Source organism: Urocitellus parryii, chromosome 7 (assembly GCF_045843805.1).
Source record: "Urocitellus parryii isolate mUroPar1 chromosome 7, mUroPar1.hap1, whole genome shotgun sequence".
Taxonomy (NCBI): Eukaryota; Metazoa; Chordata; class Mammalia; order Rodentia; family Sciuridae; genus Urocitellus; species Urocitellus parryii.
Window position 1 is genome coordinate 168,386,314 of NC_135537.1, and position 26,662 is coordinate 168,412,975.

A 26,662-nucleotide genomic window follows, 5' to 3' on the forward strand; every position below is an offset into this window, starting at 1 on the left:
GATGGCATGAGCCTTTGGGTGCATGTTCAGGACTCAAATTCAGAAAGAGGAGCGTTCCACCAAGCCAGTGTTTGAAATAAAGCATATATTCATTTTGATATTTCTTACACACTGAGATCTTGCTGCTATGACTGCCCTGGATCAGAAAGGCCATCTCTCTCAGAGACAAATCGTATGCTATCACGGATATCCATTGTCCTATTCCCTGGTGGGACCTCCCCAGAACTGCAGCCTGCTTTTCCATCTTCCCCCAGCTCCTGTCCACTCAAAAACACACCTTGTCATGCTCTGGAGTTATGGAAGATAAAATAAAAGATAAACTCCTCCATTGCTTTTCCCACCAACATCTATTGGAGGAAAAAAAAAAAACTCAAGATCAGTCTGCTTTTAAACCTTTTTAAGTATTTCATTTTTGGGTATTCTCTATCACATAAAAGCACAAGCATCTACAAACCAGGAAGAATTCACCAGGTGACAGCACAAGTCGATCCTCTTCCCTGAGGACCAAGGTACGGCAGCCACCGTCCTTACCTGCTCCCCAGAGGGTCTGTGCCTTTGCAGGCAGCTGTGATTTCTGTCTGCTTCTGTCCCCAGATGCTCTTGGGCTGTGCATCTCTGGGCTGACTGTCAATCTCCCCAGGTTTGGCCTCCTCTTCCTTGATAAAATCTTTGGTGCCTGTGCTGCTGAAAGGTGCAAAATCTTTTCAATAATTATTTTTTTTTTTACCGGGAAACATCCATATAAAGAATGCTCAAAGGGCCCAACATGGGGTGTCTGGGGGGGCGGGTCACAGGAACTCAAGAGATCAGAGTAGCTCTGGGGAAACCTGGTTCCACTCCCTTGTAGTCACATGAGCTTGGGTGAATTCCTTCACCTCTCCAAGCCTCCTCCTGTTACATGGAAATAATACCTACTTTGTAAGACTATGATCACCATTAATGAGCACCCATGACACCTGCAATGCACGGGGGTCTTTCCTTTCACTAAGAAGCTTCTAGTTTCCAATTCATGTTTGGATGGTCCTGTCAGCGATACTGTCCAGAAGGCCCCTGGGACGCTCAAGGTCCCTTGCTCCCCAAGTGCTCACCCAAATTTGAATCACATTATATTTTGTACTTGCATATTAATGTCCTTGGGTTGTTTTGTGGCAAACATTACCTTACAGGAAGATTCCAACCTTCAGGGACCATCCATTTTTCCTTGCCCATGTCCTACCCACCCTTGTGCGGGTGCAGGAGGCAGTAGCTAGAGTGCTACCGTGGACTGCATTCCCAATGAGCACTTGTTAAAAATTCATATTTGGAATTAGGTTGCTACTTGGTATGAATAATGTCAAGTTTCTTCTTCACGTGTATTAAGCATCAGTGCACGTGAATATGAGGGAAAGTCGCAGCATTTCCCAGGCACCTCTACAAGTCCTTGGGCTCACCAGGCAGTTAAACTGTGAATATCTGCACTTACTCCCCCCAGGAGAATTTGCCTGGCTCATCCCCTTTTAGACAGTTTAGAAGTTTCACAAGTAGATGCAGCCAGCAGGCAACAGGGTAGAGCTGGGACAGGACCTGCTGGCATGTGAGAGCACAGCCCTTCCTGGCACGTGGGGACAACTGGATTAGTGTTTCAGTGTGTAGGCTGTGGTCGTGTGAAGTTTCCATCCAGATTCAGGGAAGGGAGGAAACTTCTCTTTGGCAGACGGTGAAGGCCAGTTTAATACTGCGACTAGGTCTGCTTCCCTCCAACAGGAGGGCAGGCAAGGGGCCCGTGCACCACAGGGAACTTACTAGAAGGTTGGGCGGGGGGGGGGGGGGGTGAGTCAGCGTAAAGCAAGTTGGTAGGGCCTAGAGAAGTTGTGGCTTGGCCATAAAGGAGGAGAGAGAGTGGAAGTTCTCTGGAAAATGAGAATCTATTCTTTGGAGGGAGTGAGAGGAGGAGGGTGAGAGGAAGGGACAGGGCTCTTTGTGGAGGGGGACACTAGGAGGGGGTCTCAGCACCCAAAGTTGCAATGCTTGAATCCAGACTGGCCTCCTTCCCCAGCTCTCAGAGACCAACCATGGCTTCTCTCCCCTCACCTGACTGACAGAGGAGGAAGCTGTGGGATTCTCGATGAGAAAGAAATAGAGCAACCAGGGAAGGGAGAGGCTCGAGCTCAGGCCAAGTCCTAGTCAGAAGGATTTCACTTTGATTCCCAGCAGAATATCCGAATTTCCTCCGCCACCCCCACCTCCAGGCAGCAGACCCTTTGACTGCTGGCAGAGGGACCCTCCGACTCCGACTCCATCCACACACTCTCGGGAAGTCTTTTTCCCCAGTCTGCCCCAGCAAGCAGGTCCTTCAAGGTCTGGTTTTTTTTTTTTTTTTTTTTTTTGTCCACTGAGTCAGTCTTTACTCTGCCTTTTCCAGAAGCCTTGCTTTCAGCCTTTGAAGGCCTTTAGTATTTAAATATTCAAAAATTGCTTAACTTTTCTCTCCATGTAAACTATAAACTCCTAGAGGACAGATACTCTCTCATGGCCAGTCTGTAGGTTGCTTCACACGGTTACATAAGACTGATAACAACGGCTTAGTATTTGCAGGGCTCCAGAAGATACATTCAGTCCCAGCTATGGGGAACTTCAAAACTAGAATCATTTTTTTTTTTTGATGTGCAAAACACCTAAGGCGGCTTAGGAGAAAAGATTATTTTGTTGTTGGTGCTCAAAAAACTGCTTTCTTTAAAATATCAGATCTCTTAATTTCCAAAATGATTACGTGTCTCCTGTCATTGAGCTCCAGCCAACTGAACTAATGAAGCTGGACACCCAGAGATGATTTTACTAGATTTTACTAGGTCTGGCAGTGGAGTAGCATTAGGATTCCCCTGACCTTTGGCAGTTTGAACCTCAGTTTCTGCAACTGCAAAATGGGAATATTCCTACCTTAAGTTACTGTAAAATTTAGCAATAATATATATACATGACCTAACTTTGTGTCTGGAGCCTATTAGCCACTAAACCAGTAACTGCTCCTTCTACCATAATGAATACTAATACTTCACACCGAGGAAAATCTGAAGTCATTCCCATGAGAGGAGTGGATTTGACCAGAAACTTATTGTCATGCAGGCTTTGCAGGTTGAGAATAACTTATTCAGCAGCCTGCAATCCTGTGTCATTCTTATTGATTCTCTCTCCCAAGCCTTCTTTTCTAAAATCCAAAAGGCAAATAGCAATTTTTTTATTATAATTTGTTCAACAAATACCTGTGTGCCTTTGCTATGCAATGATTGAGGGTTCACAAAGATGAGTAAGACATTTTGGTCATGACCTTAAAGGTTATGATTTAATTTGGCTGCACTGCTCACTTCTTGTCTGAGGTACACTTTACGTCCATGGAAAACAAGCTCTTGCAAAACGTTCTTTCTTCTCCATCTACAATCACAGTCACAAATGAGTGACCTTGACTGCATATTTTGCATACATGGATTTAAGAGTTTCAGACATTCAGCAAGCCCACCAAGTTCCTAATCACCTTACCCAAATGAATGGTGAACCAAATTTCAGAACTGATCATGGAATGGTGCCTATGCTAGTCTGTAGGAAATCTAAGTCATACGTGCCCTAAGAGGTGAACTATAAAATTCCTCTTCAGGTAGCAGGACAAACCCTCTGCCTTAGAAAAACAGGAAGGAGTTATGTTCACAAGTTTCATCTCCTGGTAACCCAATATTCTGCATGTCAGTGAATTTGGAGAAGACTGCATTTTGCTTCAGACAACATGTAGCCCATACCCTCTTTCAGTATCTGAGCAAAGGGATGCCTCTGATAGCAAAGAAACAAAACAGCTGTTTTGATAAAGGGTATATATGCTCCAGTTCTCTTGATAATCTGGGAAACTGGAATTGATATGCAATAGATCTTAATTGGACTGAGAACCAAGCCATCCAACTGTCTATGCTCATTCCATGCACCTGATAATGGTTCAGTTCCCTCATACCACTGGCCCTACACAGACAGTTCTTGACAAAATTGAAAAGAGAAAGAGGAAAATACAGTTCCTGCACCTTTATCCTTGCCCAGTGCTACCTTGACTGGCGTCCCTGGTGCCTAGGTGCTGCTGGGATTCCATGTAGGAGATCCTGTTTTGAAAAGGTGATTGCTCTCTTTGGATCATGAGAAGAATTACAGCTTAATTATAAGAGCCAGTGTTGCCTGGTGTAATAGGCAGCTTTCTATATGGCCACAAATAATAGGTCACATCCATTTGCTTATTTGAGTCTGCTGGAAATGTATGTTGTCTCACACACCCAGAGGAGATCTTAATTAAGGCTTCATTATGTACCATAAATATGTTTTATTTTGGAACGCAGGAGGTGGGATTTTTTTTTTTTTTTTTTTGGATTTTGGGAAATGCAATGCCTAATAAGTAGGCAGGAAAGGGAATGTCAACACTGACTGAGCCCTTTCATCTGTCCCTCCTCAGCACGGTCTGGATGGGCTTTCAGTTCCAGCGTATGTTTTCACAAGGACCCGCCTGGTGCCAGCCACCCTTTCAGGGCAGCCTCGGTGACTGCTGATTCATATGGCCAAGGGTTTGAGCAGACACAGAAGAGCCTGCTGGGTGTCTGGCGGTGACGTTCCAGAGAGGGCCAGACACAGGAGTTAAGAAATCGAGAGAGTCTTGAGAGATGATGGGATTTTATTGATCGTTTGCTTCTTCAGCGCTAGGGGAAGCTGAGCCCAAAGCAAGTGGTGGCGCTGTCCAGTCTTCCTGCTGCCCTGCATACCACACCTCCTGGTATTGTTCATGGCACTGTTCTGGTCCCTCTCCTGTCATCTGCCTTCTGGAAGCCTGATGTTCCCCTCTCCCTGACTCCTCTGGGCTGCGTGCCTTGCCAGGGGCGACTTACCATATGAGGTAAATCTTACTGGGCCTTCTGGGGCCCGACACGCACAGCACAGGTGTCTCGGATGGAGTTGGGCAGGAGACAGGGAAGTAGCAGAGGGATGAGGGAGACCCAGGTGTGGGGCTTGAGGTGGTGGGAGTGTAAGTCGAGTAGGTGGGAGGGAGAGCCGGAGGAGTGGAAGAGGAAGAGCACTGGGCTGTTGGGGAGGCTGGTGGCACTAGTGGCAGGAGGAGGCAGCAGTAATTGGTATTGGGCTGCATGTTGGGAGAGAAAGCAAAGACGGAGCAGTAAGGGGAATATTCAACACAGAACAGGGGGTGCTCGCTGCTGTCACCTGCATAAAAGAAAAAGAGCAATCAGGAAGCAGCACTCGCAGGTGGGAAAGGACATTAAAAAAGTCTGAGAATGAATCAAAACTCAAAAATGGTTCTTCGGGGGTGGGAGTGGGGCCTCCAGGTGTCGCAGGCACAGCAGGCCTGGCTCCTGCCCAGGAGCCTCCTCGCCTAGATCTGAGTCACCCACGAGTTAACCAAGGGAAGTGGCATCACCTTCACACCCCTTTCCGGCCAATAGTCTAGGGCAGACCTGGCAGATGTAGGGAAGTTATTCCCCCAGCAAGTTCCCGAAACATCCTGAGGCAGCCATGTGGAAGGCGCGGTCCTCCCTCGTCCCCCACAGCCAGTCTAACAAGCTGTTCTGGCGGCAGCAGATGGTGGCCTGCAGGGCCCCACTGCCGCCAGGCACTCGCCCCCGGGCTCCAGCTGCCCCGGGCAGGAGGTTGTGGTCATGCCCCGATCTGGCCTTTCTGCTCCGGAGGGGAAGCTTGGGGAAAGAGAAAGCTGCAGAGAGACCCTGGTGGGATCACGGGAGGGGGAGGAATCAAGGAGGGACAGGCAGGTGGACCAGAGAGGTGTCCAAGTGGAATCAATGACTTCAACACTAACCTCACGCTCTACCTGCCAACTTCTCTGGAGGCAGAACGCGGGCGCCCGATGGAGGCATGATTCAGAGCGACTCCCTCATGCCTGCCCCTAGCCAGCTCGGTCACCTTGAGTCCACCGCTTACCTTCTCAGAACCTGTTTCCTCATCTGCAAAATGAGGCGGGTGTTTTCTCTGGCCTCGCTTCTCCTAGGCTGGTGCTTAGTCGAGCAGCCATGAACGTCACCTGGGAGCTTCTTAGAAATGCAGAATCTCAGCCCCCCCCCCCAAACCTACTGAGTCAGAACCTGCATTTTAACAAGGTGTTTCCCATGAACATTAAAGTTTAAGAAGCAAAGCTCTGAGACGGCTGCCCAAACCTCTGGGATGAGCATCTTTGTAGGGCTCCTTCAAAACAGTTTTGCAGAGTCCTGCTCGGGAGATTCGGTTGCTACTATGGTTAGGATCAGTACCCTCCAAAGATCCACGTGTTAGAGGTTTGATCCCCCAGGTTGGTGTTGATAGGTCACTGAGGATGTGTCCACAAAGGGGGTTGTAGGTCCCTGGTCACCTTCCTCTTTCTCTCTCTCACTTTCTGGCCATGAAGTGAGCTTTCTTGCTTCACCACAGGCCCAAAGCGAATGTGTCTACCCCAATCTTGCACTGGAACCTACAAAACTATGAACGAAAATAACCCCTTTTCTCCTTATAAGGTAATTATTTCAGGTATTTTGTTAGAGTGTCCTGAAGCTAACTAACACAGACACTCTGGCTCAGGGATGGGAACAGGAATTTGTGTTTCAGTGAAGCACCTCCTTGGCGACTCTTACTCAGTAGAGCAGTTTGGGGAAAAGCTGCAGTTAAAATCAGTTTTGATTCTAAAATGAATGGCTGAAATCACTGTAGCCATCCAGTTGAAAACTATTACACGAAGTGGAGGGTCTCAGTCCAGTGGAGGGACTCAGGAGTATCTCTGCCATAGATTCAAGCAGGTATAATCTACTTCCTATTCCTTCCTAACTGTCTCTCAGAGTGGTTCACTTCTCAGTCATTTTTCTCTCTGGGCGGTTGTCTTCCTCTGTTCTTCCTTTAACTGTTCTTTCCTCCCAAAGCTCCTCTGTCACCTGCCTTCTGGCTCCACTCACTCTCACGGGGGAGGAGGCACGCTTGCCATCTCAACCCCCTCTGACTCGCTGAGGCCCTTGGATTCCTGCAAGTGGCAGGAATGATGAAGAGCAGACCAGGGACCCGGCATTTCTACCCTCTCTCCTTCTGGCTTCTCAAAGACAACACCACAGAAGGGGGCCCACCCTCTTCTTGCTTCCTCAGCCTTGGCAAAGGCAGCCTCCACTGGCTTCCTTTTCTGGGCCAGATCCCTGAGTTCTCTTTGATTCCTCCTTTTTTTCCCCCTGATTCCAACTTCCAAGTCACCAGGTTCTGTTAGGCTTCCTTCCTTAACCATCCCTCAAGCCCATGCCCTCTTCTCTATTCTCTCTGCTCTCATTTCTCCCCGGGTCGACTGCAAGGCTGGTCTGGTCTCTTGCGGTCTGGGTCTGGCTGCCCTCACCTTCCCAACCGGTCCCTGCTCCTTGCTATGGCCAGAATCAACATGAAAAATCTGATTTGGGAGCTGGGGATATAGCTCCGTTGGTAGAGTGCTTGCCTCGCAGGCACAAGGCCCTGGGTTCAATCCCCAGCACTACAAGAAAAAAAAAAATCCGGTGTGACTGTATCACTTCCCTGCACAGTCCCCTTTGATAACCAATGCTCCATTGCCTTCAGCATGACATTCGAGGACCTTGGGGGCCTGGTCCTATAGAGCCTCAACTTTATATTCTACACTTCCTAATTTGCAGCCTGACTCTATACCAGAGCTTTTCAAACTCACAGGTGCATGTGAATATCCCTGAGATCTTGTTAGGTGCAGATTCCTAGTCAGTAAGTCTGGTTGGGGCCTCAGGTTGTGTTTTATTTGTTTATTCATTTATTGGTACCAGGCATTTAACCCAGGGGTACTTTACCACTGAGCCACCTCCCAAGCCCTTTTTATTTTTTTTATTTTTAGACAGGGTCTCACTAAGTTGACCAGGGCTTCGCTAAGTTGCTGAGGCTGGTCTTGAACTTGTGATCTTCTCGTTTCAGCCTCCCAAATCACTGGGATTGCAGAAGTGCACCACTGTGCCTGGCTTCTTTCTGGTTTGCATTTCTAACAAGCTCTCAGGTGATGCTTCTGCTACTGGTCTGGGGGTGTGTGAAGACCCAAGACCCTAGACTATTTGTAGCTCCTTGATGTCTGTCTACCCGTCTCTCTCCTCTAGGCCTTTGAAAGCTCAGCACCCTCCTGCTGGACACAACTTCCTTGCTCTCCTCGCCTGGTTAAATCTCATCCTTCAGGAGTCTCACCTTGTTCACTCCTTCCCACAGGTTCTCAGGACTTACCTTGGTCAGGGCAAGCATTGCACTGTTTGCCCTGTTGGTGTCCTGGCCGCCCACTAGGCTGGGGGGCCCTGGAGGACTGGTGGGTCTGTGTGTCTTATCCCTAGAGCCCAGCAGTGAATGAAGGACCAAGTGAATGAGTGACGAGTGGAAAATGCAATTTGCCCTGGTATCATGCGTCCTGGGATGGGGAACTGGAGGTGGGGAGCAGCTGAGTGGACCTGTTAACTTCCCCATAGGTACTGAGTAAATACATGCCTTCTTCAGTGATCAAATACTTTAAGGTTTTTTATAACTAAGTTATAACACTCTCACATCTCAAACTACTTTGCCCAAGCATAGCAGGTGGTGTTGGGAGCAGGCTTTGGAAGCAGTGGAAGGACTAGGGCAGGTGGGTGGGGTCTACCTTTACCAAAGGCTGATACCCAGGGTCTTAATCTTCTATCTGCCTGGTGAAGTAGCAATACTGTAACTCCATTTTACTGATGAGGAGACTGAGTTGGGAAGTTGCCAGCTCACATTTTTAAGGCTATAAAGTGGTAGAGCCAGGATTCTGAGCCAAGATTTCACATTCTGGGCTCCGTGATACCTCCCAGCCCCTCTGTCTCAGAAGCATTTGTAAAAAGGGATTGAGAATTATGAATTTCTGTAAAAAAGAATGATTCTCTGTTCTCTCATTTATATTGTTTTGTTTTTTCTGACTTGGGCAGATAGCTTGGACCGTTGTTGGACACCAGCTCGACTTGCTGCGAAACCCATTCATCTTGGCCTTTCAGAGAAAATCTTCAATAGAATTTATTTGCAAGGCAAATTATGAAGATTTCAGGATTTGCCCTCAAATTCCTCTCCCAGGCTGCTCTTTAAATATTTCCCAATCCAAAAGAGACCGCAGTTATTTTAGATTTCTATCTTTTAAAACCCGAATTCACCACTCTCGCTTAGTTTTACAAGAACATGTCTTCAAGATAAGCTACAGTGAGGCAGAATAGGTCTCTCACTCCGCCTGCAAATCTGAATCTGGTTAATGACTGACACTGAACTCAGTAATCAGGGAGGATGATTTCAGAACACTTGGCTTTGTTTTAAAGGGCAAGATTTTGGAAGCAGCCTCCCAGGACTCCATCCAGATCCGTTTTCCTGAAACATAACTGGGGGTTTCTGCCCAGGCTCCAGGTAAGAGCAGAGAGCAGGAGAGGGCACACACAGGCTTCCCCTGTGCCTGGCCCTGGGGCCAAGAGCACTGCAGGACTCCAAGAGCCAGAACCCTACAGCACAACGGCCTTGGGATGCCTCTTCATGTCCTGGAAGGGAGAGGAGGCCCCTTTCCAACCCAGGCTGGGGCTGGCGAAGGTCTTCAGAGCAGGCGGGAGTTGGAGGCCACCATAGCCTCCCGATCATCCCTGTACCCCTGCGTTTGCTGAGCCCGCTGACTGCTCTGCAGCTCGCCAGCCCACATAGAAGCCTGAAATACATGCAACTCTGCGAGGCGTATTTCCCACCAGTGTTCACTGTGGTTGTGAAGGATCCTGCGTCAGCTACACAGCAGACCCAAGTGGGTCTTGACACACTGCCTGAATTTTCCATGTCCTCTTTGGAGACAGAGCATAGCTTTGGCTTGGTGAATAACTCCTGATTATTGGTCTTTTTCCATTTTGTGTTTTGCTTTGGAAACTCAAAAAGTGTAGTCAAAGTATGTGTACCTGCATTTATGTCAGAGATTTTAGAAAAATACACCTCTGACTTTTGTGAAGAGAAAAAAATGGGGGGTGGGGTGGGGATAAGTTTTAGACAAGGAAAATAATGTTTTTCTGTACCAAGTGCCGCTTTCACATGTGAGGTAACATAATGCTATCATTTAGGTAGTGGTTACAGTGTTGTGTGCTATTCTAATGGCTGAGTGTGCTTATCACTGACTCTTCCTGGCAGTCCCAGCAGATGGGATTCTCTTTTTATCCCTTCTCCATTTCACAGATGATGAAACTGAGGTACAGAGAAATTACTTGCCAAAAGGTACACAGCAAATATGACATGGGGACCAGAAGCTATCCAAGTATTTTTTTTTAAAAAAAATAATACTGAGGATTGAACTCCAAGCCCTTTTAAATTTTTGAATACATACACATGTATGATTTTTTTGTTTTTTTTTTTCCGTGTTTTTACTAGTACATTATAGTTGTATGTAATAGTGAGATTTGTTGTTACATATTTGTACGTGCACACAATAAAATAATCTAATTTGGCCAATATCATTCCCCAGTATTAACACTTTCCTTCCTCTTCTGCCTCCCCCTGGTCTCTTTCCTCTACTCCACTGATCTCCCTTCACTTTGCATGAGATCTGCCCCTTTCTTTTTCCTTTCTAGCCCCCACATCTGAGAGAAAACACAGGACCTTTGACTTTCTGAGTTTGGCTCATTTCACTTAACATAATGTTCTCAAGTTCCATCCATTTTCCTGCATATGACATAGTTTTCATTTTTCTTTATGGCTGAATAAAACTTCATTGTGTATATATACCACATTTTCTTCATCCATTCATTTATTGATGGACATGTAGGCTGGTTCCATAGTTTGGCTATTGTGAATTGTGCTGCTATAAACATGGATATGCATGTGTACAGTATGCTGACTTTAATTCTGCTCCCAATTTTTTTTATTTTGAGATAGGTCTTGCTAAGTTTCTGAGGTTGACCTCAAACTTGCAATCCTCCTTTCTCAGCTCTAGAGTCAATGGGCTTACAAGTATGCACCACCACCCACCCAGCATTTTAGTTAATTAATTAATAAGCATTTTAATTCCAAAGTACTTGCCCATCAACCACTCACCCTGCCGCATAGAGGGAGATAACAAGGAGCATCACAAGTCAACTTATCCAGAAACAGTTCCAGGGAACCTATAAACTTAACCTGAACGTGTGACCTCCAATGGACAGAGTGTGAAGAACAGTAAGAATCTGGTGCCTTCTTGGTTATGAATCTGTCTGTGGAGGGCATTCAATGGGCCTGAGTTGCTAGTAGTGATTTCAGGGGTTCTAGAGGGCAAGGATTGTCATCACAGGTTTATGGTAAGGCAAGCCACACTCCCCAGCTACACTCTTCTTATTTGGGAAGAATCTGGCCTCACACAGTACGGAAGGACAGCTGGCCTGTTAAGTAGATGTCACAAAGGGATTTCACTGTGTTTGATGCTTCAGGTCTGAACTGGAAAGAAGGTTTGGCCTTGTACTGCCAAACTGGGGTGATTCCCGAAATGCTTTAAGAAAATATTTTTCTATGGAAATGAAGAAAAGCAGGCAATTGCATTCAACTAGTGGATCAGCTCAATGTCCAGATAATTCAGGAAACAAGTCCTCTTTTTCTGCAACAGCAGAGCATTCACTTCAATTGTCTGCATCGTCACCACCCCCAGCTTAATTTTTCCTGAACAGACTCAGCTTAAATTCTTGCCACGGTTGTAGGCTCTCATTTCACCTAAGCTACCTGGGAACTCCAAGGGTGGGTCCACACGAGTTAAAGGAATGGACGAGTGGACCGGAACACACCAGCACTTTGCTTTTAGGCAGCTTCTTGATCAATGCAGATCACTGCACACCTGATTTGGCACTGCCATCAATCTCCAGGACTGCTGTGCTGGACAGACAGCCGGTTCCTGTCCAGCGCATGACTACCGGGTCTTGGATATAGGCTCCGGCCATGATATGACAGTGAAGCTGGCAGTTTGTAAATACTTTTACTATAAGTGACATTCCTCATTTGATGAAAAAGATGTCTTTTTGCCAATTTGGCTCTCTTGCTTAAACCTTGATGTTTTTCAGTCGGGTAATTCTTCAAATTTGATTTTTCATAGAATGGAAGGTGAATTAATTCACTCTTTTTGTCAGTGCTGTAAGTTCCATATGGAGTTTACTCAATCCGAAAAACATCTGTATTAATCAGACACACTAAATCATCAAGTGGGCCTCAGCAGTTCCTTTTAATGTTTTTACTCCCAAGATGACAGAGCAACAGCTACCAGTTTTTAGCAAGAAGGCAAAAAAGTCAATTTGAATGAGTGGAGTCCCTATTATTTAAACTTACACTCAAAATTTTGCAATTAAGATATACTCAATTCAATAAATTATAACTTGTATTTTGAAATATTTGCAGAATGACCTCCTCTATTTTGGCCTTAAGACAATTGAATTCAGAGCCTCAAGTCTTTAAAGTGAGAAATTAACTATGGTGTTACTTTCCCCTGATTAAATAAGGAGCAAGAGATGTGGCTTTGCCTGAAAGTACATTGTTATAGAAGTTGAGTTGAGGGCTGGGGGTACAGCTAGGTGGTAGAGTACGTGCTCTGGGTTTGATCACCAGCACCACAAAAAAAAAAAAAAAAAAAAAAAAAAAAGTCCATTTGGTTTTTACTTCATTATAGCAATAAAACGTGGGTGGTTAATCTGAGTGAAAGCTGACATTTTCTAAAAAATGCATTAAGATTTAACTGGACGGGTGGTTGCATGACAGAAGCTATTTAGGATTAGGAAGTAGCTGTGATTCGGATTTTAATGAATTGCAGTTATTTACGAATTCTTCAGCAGTTAGTTTGGATCCCTGCCCAGAAGGCAGAACTCTCTGCCTAGTTACCCCAACTTATGCTGGTTCCCAGAGGGTTCAAGTTTGTCCTATAGATGTTGGCTTTGATGGGAATGAGCCTGAGGGACTCTAATCTTCCCGTTGATTCTAGCTCCTTCCTGGATACTATTAAATCACTCCCACTCCTAGCGCAAAGACCAGTCCGTGATTTGAATCACAGCTAAAGAGTGAATTATTTACCAAACTGCACAAAAAGGAAGGATTTATCAAGTTCCTTTGCTCCCAGAGAGGACAAACACAGGACTGGAGGACTATAAATTATGCCATTTGGATGCTTTTGAAAGCTCCTCTGGCCTGAGTCATAACTTAATACCTGGGACCAAATGCCTTTATCCCCCCAAGAAGGGTATAAAGGCAGCAATTCTGGGGACTGCCACACCAAGCAGATATTTGGCTGGAGAAAAGGGCAAGGAGACAGTTTGTTCTGCATAAGTCATGCCTCTTTGGCCTGATAGTCACAGCGGAATTTACCATGTGCACAGGATCATTGAGCTCCCCAAACTGGAATTAGTCACTTGGAAAACACCAGGCTTAACCAATACCACTAATTTGATTGTTGTCATCGTGAAGGCAGGGATTTTTAGATGATGTGAATTTCAATAAACCAGCCACTCACCTGAAGGGGATTTGGTGGTTTCTGATGATTTCTCAGGTTTCCTTGGAGTCATGGTACTCTTATGTTTTTGCTTGACTGATGTTTGGTCAATTGCTGGAAGTTTGGATTCACACTTAACCCCGCATATCTTGCTAGATGCTCTGGATTCAGCTACAGAATCATCCTCACCAGAACTCTATTGAAAATGAAAGATGTCTGAGTATCAGTGGCCAAGTAGGTCACCTTTGCTAGGTAAAGAAAAAAGAAATGAGGTGAATGTAGGGACCCCCTCCAGCAACGATGCTGAAGCATCTTCCCGTGTTCAATGAGCCCTTTTGTGAGTTTTTTTTTCTTTTTTTTTTAATGGAATGGGAGTATCAACTTAGAAATAATGGCAAAGTTAATGAGGTTATTTTGTAAAATATTATGAAAAGAAGGAATTTGAGTCTGTTTTGCAACACATCCTGAAAAGAATGCATTTAATAATTCAGTGACCAATAAGTAGCTCATGTTAAAAGCTACTATACAAAGAGAGAAAAAAACAAACAAACAGTGCTTTTAAAATTTCTTGCAGTTTGTTATTTGAACTACTTTGGGGGTGGGTGAGGGAAGATATTCCTTATGTTAATCATATACTTGACGCGGAAAGGAAATCGCGATAGTGTGGTGGAGACTGATTAAATCAAGCCTCGGTTTCAATATTCTGCATTATTGGGTGTAGCCTAAGACAGATGAATCCTAAAAAAGTCTCTTCCTTGTCAATCTTCTATAAAGAAGTCAGCATAAATCTATGCGTGGATAAATCGTGATTCCTGCGGTGTCAGAATATCTCAACACAGCCTGGCAGATGCGATAAAAATTATCCAGGCGTTCAACGGTTTTATACTTTGCCACATTTATACCCACCAAAGAAATGATGAAAAGAATATAAGTGACTATCAAAAACCTGGTCTTCCAGGGTGATTTAAGTACAGCCTTATGACTTTAGGACCTGGTATTAGCACTGTTTGATGGGCCAGACGCTGTGCACCAGACAAAATCACAAGGGTTCACTCCACACCCCCAACTCTAAGGGTGTTCCCCTACATTGCCCATTAGTCCAGTACTGGAAAGCCCTCTGTAAGTGTGGACTTTTGCAGACACAGGCTGCTAAATGAATGTCCCCGGCACCTCCCCAGCTGCTGCAATTTGTATTGATCTTGCTCATTGTCCTCGCGGACAGTCTCGGCATTTTCATTTCACAGGCTCCTGACTCAGGAAAATATTCCAAATAGCTTTGAATTATTGGGTGCAACGCAAGACAAACTAAACTCTGAAAAGCCCTCTACTTGTCAGTCTTCCATAGGGAAGTCTCTATAAATCCACAGGTAGACAGATCATTATATTCCAAGACAATAAATCTTGTTTTGAAATTTAGTGTTTGGATACAGCCTTCAGACAAATAATTATTGTGACGCCATATATTTTCAGAAAACAGACCAACCTCAGATAAAGGGACGGGAAGAGAACAAGACATAATGAATGGATTGTTTTTTTGCCTTTTTCCTTCTTGATTGTGGGACTTAATAGAAATCCTTGAGAACTATTCTGACACGTCTAAGATGAAACATTAGGGTCATTTCTGAGCATGAGATGAGTTCTCTATTCTCAGAAAAGGAAGTGTGGGCAAATTTTAGTTATGATGCCTAAGATTGTCATTGTAAGCGGGTGATGGAAGTCACAGTGCCTGGATTTGGGTCCCAAGCAGAGCAGCAGTGAATATGGGGCAGAATTTCTCCAACACATTTCCCACCCCAACAGCTGGCTTTACTTTAGATGGTCAGGCAGTCTGCTCACCCAGAGGCCTGCACTTCAACCTTTTCTTTCCAGTGGGCAGAAAGGCAGGGCTCCAGGCTAAGAATTTCAACTCCTGCACTAGAGCATCAGGAACAGGTGTCCGCTTAAGTGAGTCCATCCATCTCCATCACCCCAAGCCAGGGCCCCGATTTTTGGCCTGCCCTCAGGCAGTGGGGAATTGGGAGGGGTTGGCAAAGAGCCTCTTTATCGGGTGTGTGTTAAGCCTCTGTTTATTCTTCCTTCACCCATTCATTACCTGGAGCCTCCAGGAGCACTATGGAGGTAAAAGAGGGCACGGCCAATCAAACCAAGCCTGTCAGGGGAGGATGTGCACCTGTTTTCTGTGCACATCCTCCACCTTCCTGGTTCCAACCACCCTTACTACTTCCAGGTGGTAATCATTCTTAAGAGTCCAGAAATTGCCACCAGAAGTGTGTGATTTGGTCAGATGGAGACAGGAGTCACAGTAGCGAGACCACTAATACTTAGGAATATGCTAATGGATGGTTTGAGGCCTGCCTCATTGAGCAATCTGAAGCAAGACATTTCAGCTTCTTCTGTCGTCGCTCATGTCCTCTCCTGTCCTCGGCCCGCCCTCTATTCTTTGGTGAAAACCCATTGTGCTATCTGGGGAGGATGATCCTTGGGTGGGAGAAGTTGTAGTAACTCATTCCGGCAATAAAGTGTGGTATTTAAAACCCAGGCACCCAGCTCCCTAGGAGCAAATCCCACCTTTGGAACATAATAATCGTGTGACTAGGTTTTGTTTTTTTTTTCCTCCAAGTCTGATTTTCTCACGTGTGAACAATAATATCCACCTACCTTTTTGTGGTTTCATGAGGATTAACTGAGATAAGATATGCATATAGCACTATGTACATATAACACAGTAAGGGCCATGTAAATGTTGGCTTTTATAATTAGTTATTCACATCCAGCCACCCTTAAAATTAACAAGCTAATTACTAAATACTAACCACCCACGGGTGAAACCAAAGCCAAAGACTCCAGTAAAAATCCTACTGGAGTTCGCCTCTTCCAAAGAGAGATGGACAGAAAGGTGGGTCAGTTCCTCCACAGCACTCTTGTTTCTCTCTACAGGCCATTTATTTATTATAGTCATAAACAGCCAGTTGAAATTCCTTCAGTCTTAAGAAAATATGGTGCATTTTTTTCAGACAGTAAAGCTCTAAGAGCAAACATTTAATAATATTTAGAAATTATCAAACAAGCAATAATTAAATTTTTTGACTTAAAGTTGATTTTTAAAACCTGTATTTTCCTCTTATAATTTTGAAAATTACAGTTTTCACCACTTCTCCATATGTTCCTGAGTTGAAATGTCACATGGAGGTGGAGGCAGCAGCACATTGCTATTTCTTTGCGGGGAAGAAAACCAGCTCTATCATTCAGAGTCAAAGCCTAAAACAACAACAAACCCCACCAAATGACAAGTTACAACAAAAACCCAACCTATTGATAATTTGATAAAAACCTTCATAAAACCATGTTAACTAAAATAATTCATTGATTCAATCCATCAATTTTTTTTTTCCTGGAGTATTGTTATTTTTGTATTTAAGTCTTTCCAAAGATCCCTTACTTTCCCTTCTGGCATCATACATAATAAAGGAAATATATTATTTTGCCCAGGGCTCGGCTCTCTCAAAAGTTCAGAGCGCGGGGATGCTAGGTTGTGGCTCGCAGTAGAGTGCTTGCCTAGCACGTGGGAGGCGCTGGGTTCCATCCTCAGCACTACATAAAAATAAATATAAAGTTATTTAAAAAAAAAGTTCAGAGAAAGCCAGGTGCAATGGCACACATCTGTAATCCCAGGGGCTCGGGAGGCTGAGGCAGGAGGATTTCAAGTTCAAAGCCAGCCTCAGCAAAAGTGAGGCACTAAGCAACTCAGTGAGACTTTGTGTCTAAATAAAATACAAAACAGGGCTGGGGCTGTGACTCAGTGGTCCAGTGTCCCTGAGTTCAACCCCCGGTACCATCCTGCACCCAAAAAAAAGTTCAGAGAAAGCTGGGGGTGATGGTGCACACCTGTAATGATGAGGCATAGTGGGCGGGAGGCCGAGGCAGGAGGATCACTAGTGCAAAGCCAGCCTCAGCAACTTAGCAAAGCCCTAAGCAATTTAATGAGAATCTGTCTCTAAATAAAATATTTTAAAAAGGGCTGGGTGTGGTTCAATGGTTAAGCGCCCCTGGGTTCAATCCCTGGTTAGCCCCCCCCCAAGAAAAAAATAAAAAGTTCGGAGAGACTCGCAATGGAAAAAGAAGAGGTGTGGTTAAGGGACCAGGCAGCAGGGGAGGACTTGGATACGCCATGATGGTTCAAGTGAGATCTCCTGGAAGGTGGAGAAACAAGGACAGGGGAGTGGGATGCATCTCCTTGGGAATGTGAGGAGCTTTAAAAACTGGGATGTAGCAATATTGAGTGTGAAAGCGTAAGGTGACGATGAATACGGCTGATCAGAGTCTGGGTAGGCTGGAGGAGGCGGGGACAGAAAAGACTTGAAGTTATTTTCCAACTCTCTTTGGTGGTTCCTTTCCAAGACCCATGAAATTGGTTCTGGGCTGGCACACCCGCTGCCGCCCTCCCCAGGTGTGTGGCTGAGCGCTGACTGACGTGTTTGAAACCCACTTTTGCCGGGTGTCAGCGATGGAAGGCTGAGCTGAGTGAATCTTATGATGCAGGGTGGATCAGGGCATGACTGATGAAGAAGAAGGAAGAGGCTAAGGGTAATGTTAGGCTGGAGCCAGGGAAAGATTGTGTGTTTATTACATTTGAAATAAACTTAGTCCCATGGGATTGTGAAGACCGTGATCAAGGAAGTGAACTTCTGCAGTCAAACTGGGACATGAGACCTTGTGACTAGCATTGACTAGGGACCATGTGTGCAAACGAGTAACTTCAGAGTGCTGTCCCCAAAGTCCACATTCAAATTGTGCTGCAAACATAAAAATTGCCTCAAGGAATTAAGGATAGGATGCATAAATGGCACTCTGGTTAGGATGGATACCTTTACATATCAAAGAAGTTAATATAAAGCATGTTCTACATGGAGCAGTATTGTACATGGAGTGGTTTTAGCACCAAGCAAGTTAAATTTTCTCTTGTCCAGAAAAAAAGTCTAAGAGCAGCAAAAGCCTTCCCATGTTTTCAGGACATTTAGAGGTCACCAGAACTGTAAAATGGAACAATAACAAATAAGAGCAATCAATAGCCTTTTTTTTTTTTTTTCCTTCCAGCTTGGGTCTTCCCCACCTGAGTCCAACTTAAGCTTATTTGTCCTTCCACCTAAGGATGTGGCTGCCAGGGGAGGCTGGGCAATACAGGGTCAACTTGAAAGCTCTTGCTCTTCATTTTGCCACAAGATGCATTTTGGAGTCATCTGGGCTGCCGTAAACATAACCATCATGGCGTCAGGTTCTCTAGAGAACTCTCTCCTGCCTGCAGACTTCTGATTCGAATGCCAGAAGGTTGGAATGATCCATCTGGGGCCCTCTCCTGAGTGGCCTCAGTGATTAAAATCTCCCTAACATTTGGTCACCATTGGGTCTGCTCTTGAAAGTGGAGTCTGTGTGGGACTTCAGAACTTGCTTTGCAATTACTATTCATCCCACTATGGAACGCCCAGAGGCAGTGAACTACAGAAATAGCAAGCATGACATACTTTCTGATGCCTCTTAGGTATTTCTTATAATGTACATTAACCATTGGCATGTTGCAGAAGCCACAGTTGACATGGGTGACATGCTTTGGGTTTCTCAATACTGGGGACACCTGTGTTCATTGTTCTCCAGGTGTCCTAGGGATGGGTTCTGTGTGGTGGGCAGTGGGTAAAGAAGCAGTATGTGGCCGGAAAATGGTTGGATTTTAAATATTTGAGCACTAAAAGGTAGTGCTTAGTACCACATCAAAATTTGGGTATTTTTCAGATATGGTTTTGCTACAATGCATGTTCCCTTCATCTTTATTTGAACTTATAGTCTCCTTTTAAGCTGAGACTCCTAAGCGTTTGGCCTTCCAGTGAAGGTCATCCTTGAAAATGCTGCCAACTCAAAATAAGAGGTCGTGGGCTGGAGATGTGGCTCAGCGGTAGCGCGCTCGCCTGGCATGCGTGCGGCCCGGGTTCGACCCTCAGCACCACATACCAACAAAGATGTTGTGTCCGCCGAGAACTAAAAAATAAATATTAAAAATTCTCTCTCTCTCTCTCTCTCTCTCTCTCTCTCTCTCTCTCTCTCTCTCCTCTCTCACTCTCTCTTTAAAAAAAAAAAAAAGAGGTCGTGAAACATGGAAGGCAATGAGAAGCACCATATACACCTGCTATGTCTTCAGCTGAGCACCAGCCACTTGCAGGAACACAGAAACCAGAAGCATAAGCTGGGAGACCCAAGTGCAATGCCTTACAAGCCAAACGCAAAACCACACTGAATTAAGTGATAAACTGGGTCAACCCAATGCTCAAGCCATTGAAATGCCTGAGAAAAGATAAGAAGTCAAGAGAGGTTGATGGTATGTGCTGGGATGTGAAGCATGAGCAGAAACCAGCGATGCTGGAGGTACATGTGAGCAACGGCCAGCATGGAGTGGAATCACACTGTGACTCCTGGTCAGTCAGTCTAGGGACCAGAGGAGAGGGGGTGAGGGAGGGTCTGCTTGCTGGGAGCTTTGAGAATCAATGGGACAGTGAATCAAGTCCATCTGAAGGTTTCTGAGTTAAAAAAAAATGCTTAAAGTGGTACCTTAATTTGCTTCTTTTGGAGGAAGAAAACAAAGTATCCTGCAAATTTGCCAGCAAAATGATCTCTGTTGTTTCTTTTCTTAATATTTTTTTTTTTAGTTATAGTTGGGCACAATACCTTTATTTTATTTTTGAATTTTTAATATCTATTTTTTAGTTTTTGGTGGACACAACATCTTTATTTTATTTTTATGTGGTGCTGAGGATCAAACCCAGCGCCCCGCGCATGCCAAGCAAGTGCGCTACTGCTTGAGCCACATCCCCAGCCCCCCTTTATTTTATTTGTAGCCCCCCCCTTTATTTTATTTGTTTATTTATATGTGGTGCTGAATATTGAACCCAGGGCCTCACACATGCTAGGCAAGCGCTCCTCGGCTGAGCCACAACCCCAGCCCCATCTCTCTGTTGTTTCAGTGGTTTATTTTTTCCATACTTTTTTTTAAAAAAACCTTTGTTTTATTTGTTTATTTTTATGTGATTCTGGGGATTGAACCCGGGGCCTCACACATGCTAGGCGAGTGCTCTACCGCTGAGCCACAACTCCAGCCCCTTTCCCATACTTTTTTATTGGTGCATTATAGTTGTACATGATGATGGGATTTGTTGTTACGTGTTTGCACATGCACATATTACAATGATCTAATTTGGCCAGTACCATTCCTCAGTGCCCTCCTCCCTCTCCCTAGTCCCTTTCCTCTACTGATCTCCCTTTGATTTTCCTGAGATCTGCTCCCTCTTCTTTTCTTTCTTCCTCTCTGGCTTCCAATCTGAGAGAAAACATAGGACCCTTGAATTTCTGAGTTTGACTTATTTCGCTTAAGGTAATTTTCTCTAGTTCCATCCATTTTCCTGCAAATGACATAATTTCATTCTTCTTTTTGGCTGAATAAAACTCTATTATGTATACGTTCCACATTTTCTTTATCCATTCATTTATTGATGGACATGTAGGCTGGTTCCATAGTTTGGCTACTGTGAATTGTGCTGCTATAAACATGGGTAGGCATGTATTGCCATAGTTCAATGGTTTATTTTTTTAAACGTCTAATTTTTTCTTTGTTACCAATGAAATGCATGCTTATAGCAGAAAATTAGAGACAAGCATTAAAAAAATAAAATTTAAGCTGGGGGAAGTGGCACATGCCTGTAATCCCAGTGACTTGGGAGGCAGATACAGGAGGATTCCAAGTTCAAGGCCAGCCTCTGCAATTTAGCAATACCCTGTTTCAAAACAAAAAAGTTAAAAAGAGCCAAGCATGTAGCTCAGTGGTAAAGCACCCTGAGTTCAAGCTCTAGTATCACACATACACCCCAGAAAAGAAAAGAAAGAATATTAAAACACTCAAAAATCTTTTGACCTTGAAATAAAAACTGCATACGGGTTGGTCTGTATTCTTTCAGACATTTTTTATGACCCTGAGGGAGACTACTAGCTTTCTACTGAAATCCCTGCTAAAGCCGCAGGAGTCAAAGTTGCAATGTGGCTGCCCACCTAGCACTGAATTTTTCAGCCTCTTGTGCAGCGGGGCCTCAGGAGGAAGGTCTCACTAGGGGAGCATGAGTGGAAGAGATGTGAGCAGCCTGCTTCAGAGAAAATCTCTGGCCTTGGACCTCTGCCTGCCCGCTTCCTGTGAGCTGGAATGGCAGCTTGGAAAGTCACATGCTGAAGACAGCAGCCTGAGTCCCTGGAAGTCTCCATAGAGAAGAGCAGCCTGCCGAGGTCATCCAACCAGGACTGTCATATGCAAGAAATAAACTTCCATCTTGACTGAGCCAGTGCATTTTTAGTCTCTTTGTTACAGCAGCCAACATTACCTTCATGTGTACTATTATTCGAAGGTATAAAGATGATTTTTTTCTTACAAAATAAAATCGCGCCACACATACTGCTTCACTTAGCAATACATTGCAGCAAGACACCTTTCTATACTTTTTTCACCCATATTGAGAATTTTCAAATCTATAGAGAAGTTGAAAAAATAATAGAAATAACCACATTTTTTTACCTTGTCAATTTGCTCTCTCTCTCTCTCTTTCCTATTCTTTCTCTGAATAATTTCAAAGTGGCCATACTCCAATATACTTTGGCCCTAAATACTTCAGCATGCATTCGCCTACAAAGTCACAATACCATTATCTTACCGAAGAAACTTTAATAGTTTCATAATATTACCTAATATACAGAGCATATTCAAACCCAATTGTCCCCAAGATAACTTTTTTAGCATGCAGTTATTATATCCCTTTTGTCTTCTAATCTAGAATTGTTCTCTGCCCTTTGTTCTTTTTTCAGGATTTTTACCATCTAACCAAGCTGCCACATAAAATATCATATGTCCTGAATTTGTTGCCTCTTAATGAAATTCAGGTTAATCATTTTGCATATGAATATTTTATAGATGATGTGGTGCCTTTCTTTCTTTCTTTTTTAATTTTTGAACCAGAGATTGAACTCAAGGGGCACTTAACCAGTGAGCCATAACCCCAGCCCTTTTGAATATCTTACTTAGAGACAGGGCCTCACTAAGTTGCTTAGGCCCTTGCTAAGCTACTGAGGGTAGCTTTGAATGCTCAATCCTCCTGCCTCAGCCTCCCGAGCTGCTGGGTTTACAGGCATATGCCACCATGCCAGGCTAGTATCTTTCTTTGCACAATCACATCGGCAGCCACACTGCTCACACTGCTCGGTGGTCCTAATGTTGCTAATGCTGTTTGAGCTCCAGGATAAGATCAGGATTCTCTAGCACATCCTCCAGTGTAGCCAGCAAGTTGTCTGTGGGTTGATTCTTTGACACTTGCTGAATGGCCTATTTCCAGTTTTTCACTCAATGACTTGAGCATCTTTTGATGTGCTTTGCACTAGGGCAGCCAAATGATGATTTTCTAATTCTGCGTACGTCTCTTCTACACTTACTAGCTGGCATCCTTCTCTAAAGAAGTTCATTTCCTTCTCCTTTTCCTCTTATTAATTAATTAATTAATTAATAGTGTGGTCAAGGATGTTTCATTTGATTAGCTCATCAAATTTTTTGTTGCTTAGGTTGTGCTAAAACCTAAGGTGAGAGTCTGTTGAAGGTAGCTTTTAGCAAGTCTTTGAGTACTTCTTTGTTTTCTGGTACAATAAAATACCATAGTCTGGGGCTGGGGTTGTGGCTCAGCGGTAGAGCACTTGCCTCGCACCTGTGAGGCATTGGGTTTGATCCTTAGCACCACATAAAAATAAATAAACAAAATAAAGGTATTATGTCCACTAAAAAAAATATATATATATATATCATAGTCTGTCTTGTACTTTATGTGCCTCAGACCTGGAGTCAGTTATTTCTCAAGCTCTGGTTCCTTCTAGTTGAAAGCATTACGTGTGTTCATTGCCATTGGAGAGGCACTATTTCTAGATCCTTCCACTGGAATGAATTAGAAATATGTATTTAAAAAATTATGAATCCACAGCAATATTTCTAATTAAAATTTAACACTACAAGGCTTTCCATTACTTCTGTATTTATATCTCTTTCATTATTTAAAATCTTTATTCCTTAATTATATTTATGTTTATTCGTTTGTTTTACCCTGCAGTAAACATGAAACAATTTCAGAATTATAATGCAAATATGACTGTAGGAATAAATCTGCTAAGTAAGTTTTTTATTAGTTCTTTGAAGTTCTCTTTGTCTTTAGAATATATTCCTCCTTGTATGAATATCATAATTCTTTTGTTGGTTCCTTCCAACTCTTTGTTATGATAAATACTGTTATGAAGAATATCATTGTAAATTTCAATATCTCTCTAGTTATGTCTTTAAGTCTCCAAAGTGGGGATTATATCACTAGATTAAAAGCATCACAAAGATTTGAAATTTTTTTTCTAAATCATCCTCCAAAAATATTGTATCAATTTACATTTAAGATGTATATGAGAATATCAGTTTCTGTACAACTTTTCTGTTTTCTTTAAAAAAAACTTTGTCATGTTTGGAGATGATTGTAATTATAATTTATTAAACAGATTCGTTCATTTATCTAATGTATTTAAAATATATATTCTACCTATTTCTAAAAGATGACATAAAGTTGACCTCAAAGAAAAATGGCTTTTAAGAACAGAAGGAGAAAAGGCATAAATCTGTGGTGAAAATACTCAGAACAGTGGTCACCTCTGTGTGGGACAGGGCATAGCTGGATGGGAGGGGCAGGAAGGCTCTTCAGAGAGTGAACTAATGGGTGGGGGTTGGCTAGCACCGCACATGCATGGTCAGAACTCACCAAGCATTACTCTTTAAGATGTGAATGATTCACTGCAAGTAATTTTTTTTAACCTCTAAAACAAAACCCGAAAAAACAAAATGAATAATCAAAACTGCAAAACCCATAAACAAACAGGCAACTCTGGTTAATGATGTCCTTGCTGAAGTGTTTAGGGCTGCAGAGTACAGTGGCTTACTATGAAACACACCAAAATACAAGATGGATGAATGGATGAATGGATGGATGGATGTGGAATAAAGCCAATATAGCAAAATGCCAACAATATAGAAACTGGCTGCCAGGTATACAGATAGTTACTGTACAATTCTTTCAATTTTTCTGTGTGTCTGCAGGCTTTCCCTGTAAAATGCTGGGGGAAAATGGAACAGAAATATAGATATATAGATATTAGGGCTGTAGGATAAACTAGATGCCTTGTGGGAACACTACCAGCATGTGGCTGGGTTATTCAAAGGAATGGTGAAGACATATAGTCCATAATAAACATTTATTACATTAGATTAAAAATTTGTTCCCTTCATGGTATCATGTGGCAACAAGAAACCAACAATCAATACAGGAGTCAATATAAGATAAATTTTGATGCATGCTCAAGACTCTGGGGTTGATTCCCAGCACCACCCAAATCAAAGATAAATTTGAAAGTGGTCTCACACTTGGTGCTTTAGGCTGTTGCACAGAAAAGGAACCTCTCCAAGGAGAAGGCAATGTGTTTTAATTAGCTTCGTTGTCACTGTGACCAAAAGATCTGCCAAGAACAATTATAGGAGGAAACACGTATTTTACCTCACAGTTTCAGAGGTCTCAGTCCATAGATGGCTGCTCCAAAACTCTGGGCAAAAGGTGAGGCAGAACGTCGTGGCGCAAGGGTGTGGCAGAGGGAAGTGGCTCAGGACACGGCCACCAGGAAGCAGAGAGAATGCTCCATTCACCAGGGACAAAATGTAAACCCCAAAGACATGCCCCCAGGGACCCGCCTCCTCTAGCCACACCTCAACTGCCTATAGTTACCACCTGTTAATCCACATCAACTAAACTCTAATACAATATAACTTCTCACACTGGGGACCAGAGAATGTGAGTAAAAACAAGATCTTACCCTTTTTAAGGGCTATATTCTGTGAGTGGAGGTAGATTAATTAAATAAGCATAAAAATTCCAAGAGTCATAAGTGAAAGGGGGAAAAAAAGAAAATACACAAGAACATGGGAGGAGGGTCCTAATCTAGTTGGGGCAGGGGTGGTCAGGAAGGGACCTCAGCTGAGATCTGTGGCACAGTGAGGAGGCAGGGTGAGGGCTGCAGGAAGCGCCTAGAACCTAAGAGGATACCAAGCCCGGGTGCTTAGGGAGCACTGTGGAGGGCCCGGGCCCACAGCGTCCTGCTGGTTGCATGATGAGTTTTGGTCCTGGTTCTGAAAGCCACAGAATGGGGCTTCAGCAAGCAAATGAGGTGAAGTGAGCTCCACTTGTTCTCATGGCTGTGCCTGTGGTATGGGAAGGAGACATGGGGCAGGAGTCAAGTGTGAGGGTTACCATTAGGTTACAATTTACATAATCTAATCTAACCACTGCTGTCACCAAGGGAGCTGGTGCTGCTGGGAAAGATACAGATGGATCAAAAAGACATTGGGAAAACAAAATTGATAGGAGTTGGTGATGAACTGAACCAGGGGGAAGGTGGAGAGGAAATGCCAGATTCCAATGATGCTACACATAGAAGCAAGGATGAAGGGTCAAGGGTGGGAACTTTAGACCTGGGCCTGCTGAGTTTGAGGTGTCTTTGAGACACTCCAGTAGATACAGTAAATAAACAGTTGGGATATATAAATGATTAGATCTGGAGATAAAAAATGAACTTTAGGTTAGAAATACAGATCTGGGAAGCACTGGTCATTAACATCTTGACTTTGGCAGTTAAATGTTCATGAGATAACTAGAATACACAGCTTCTTAGGGAAGAAGACTTTGTCATGAACTTGGATGCAAAAAAAAAAAAAATCATGTCTTTCTAAAGTTCCACTAACCTGTACCTGAAATCTAAGCAGATCTTTCATCTATGAATGCAGGCAACAAACCACAAGTAGTATTAGCAGGACCTGTGATTTTTGTCACCAATGGAAATCACAGATATTTTCGCATCTCATTAAATTCATTGCAGATGTCTCAAAATACCCTTTACGCCCATCACTTGTTATTTAAAGTGTTAATAAGGAAGCACACATATTACTGAATCACAAATTTCTAAAAATATTTTGATGACTATTTCAATAAAAGTGGTTTCCTTTGAAAGCCCGTGCATCTTATTTTATACATTTGGAAATATTATTCTGAGAAGGGG

At 43.7% G+C, this 26,662-nt stretch overlaps 1 protein-coding gene across 3 annotated transcripts in view; it reads right to left on the minus strand.

Moving 5' to 3' along the window:
• Marchf10 (membrane associated ring-CH-type finger 10) overlaps positions 1 to 26,662 on the minus strand; it is an 80,918-nt gene that overhangs the window by 35,504 nt on the left and 18,752 nt on the right. The window contains exons 3-4 of one of the 3 annotated variants that reach the window (XM_077801146.1): positions 13,487 to 13,661; positions 532 to 681 (exon numbers count right to left, since the gene is read on the minus strand). In XM_077801146.1, the coding sequence (XP_077657272.1) occupies positions 532 to 681; positions 13,487 to 13,661 (325 nt within the window). Of the gene's footprint in view, positions 1 to 531; positions 682 to 4,882; positions 5,218 to 13,475; positions 13,662 to 26,662 lie in introns of those variants that run through there. The other 2 variants (XM_026402293.2, XM_026402295.1) reach the window with 2 other exon arrangements.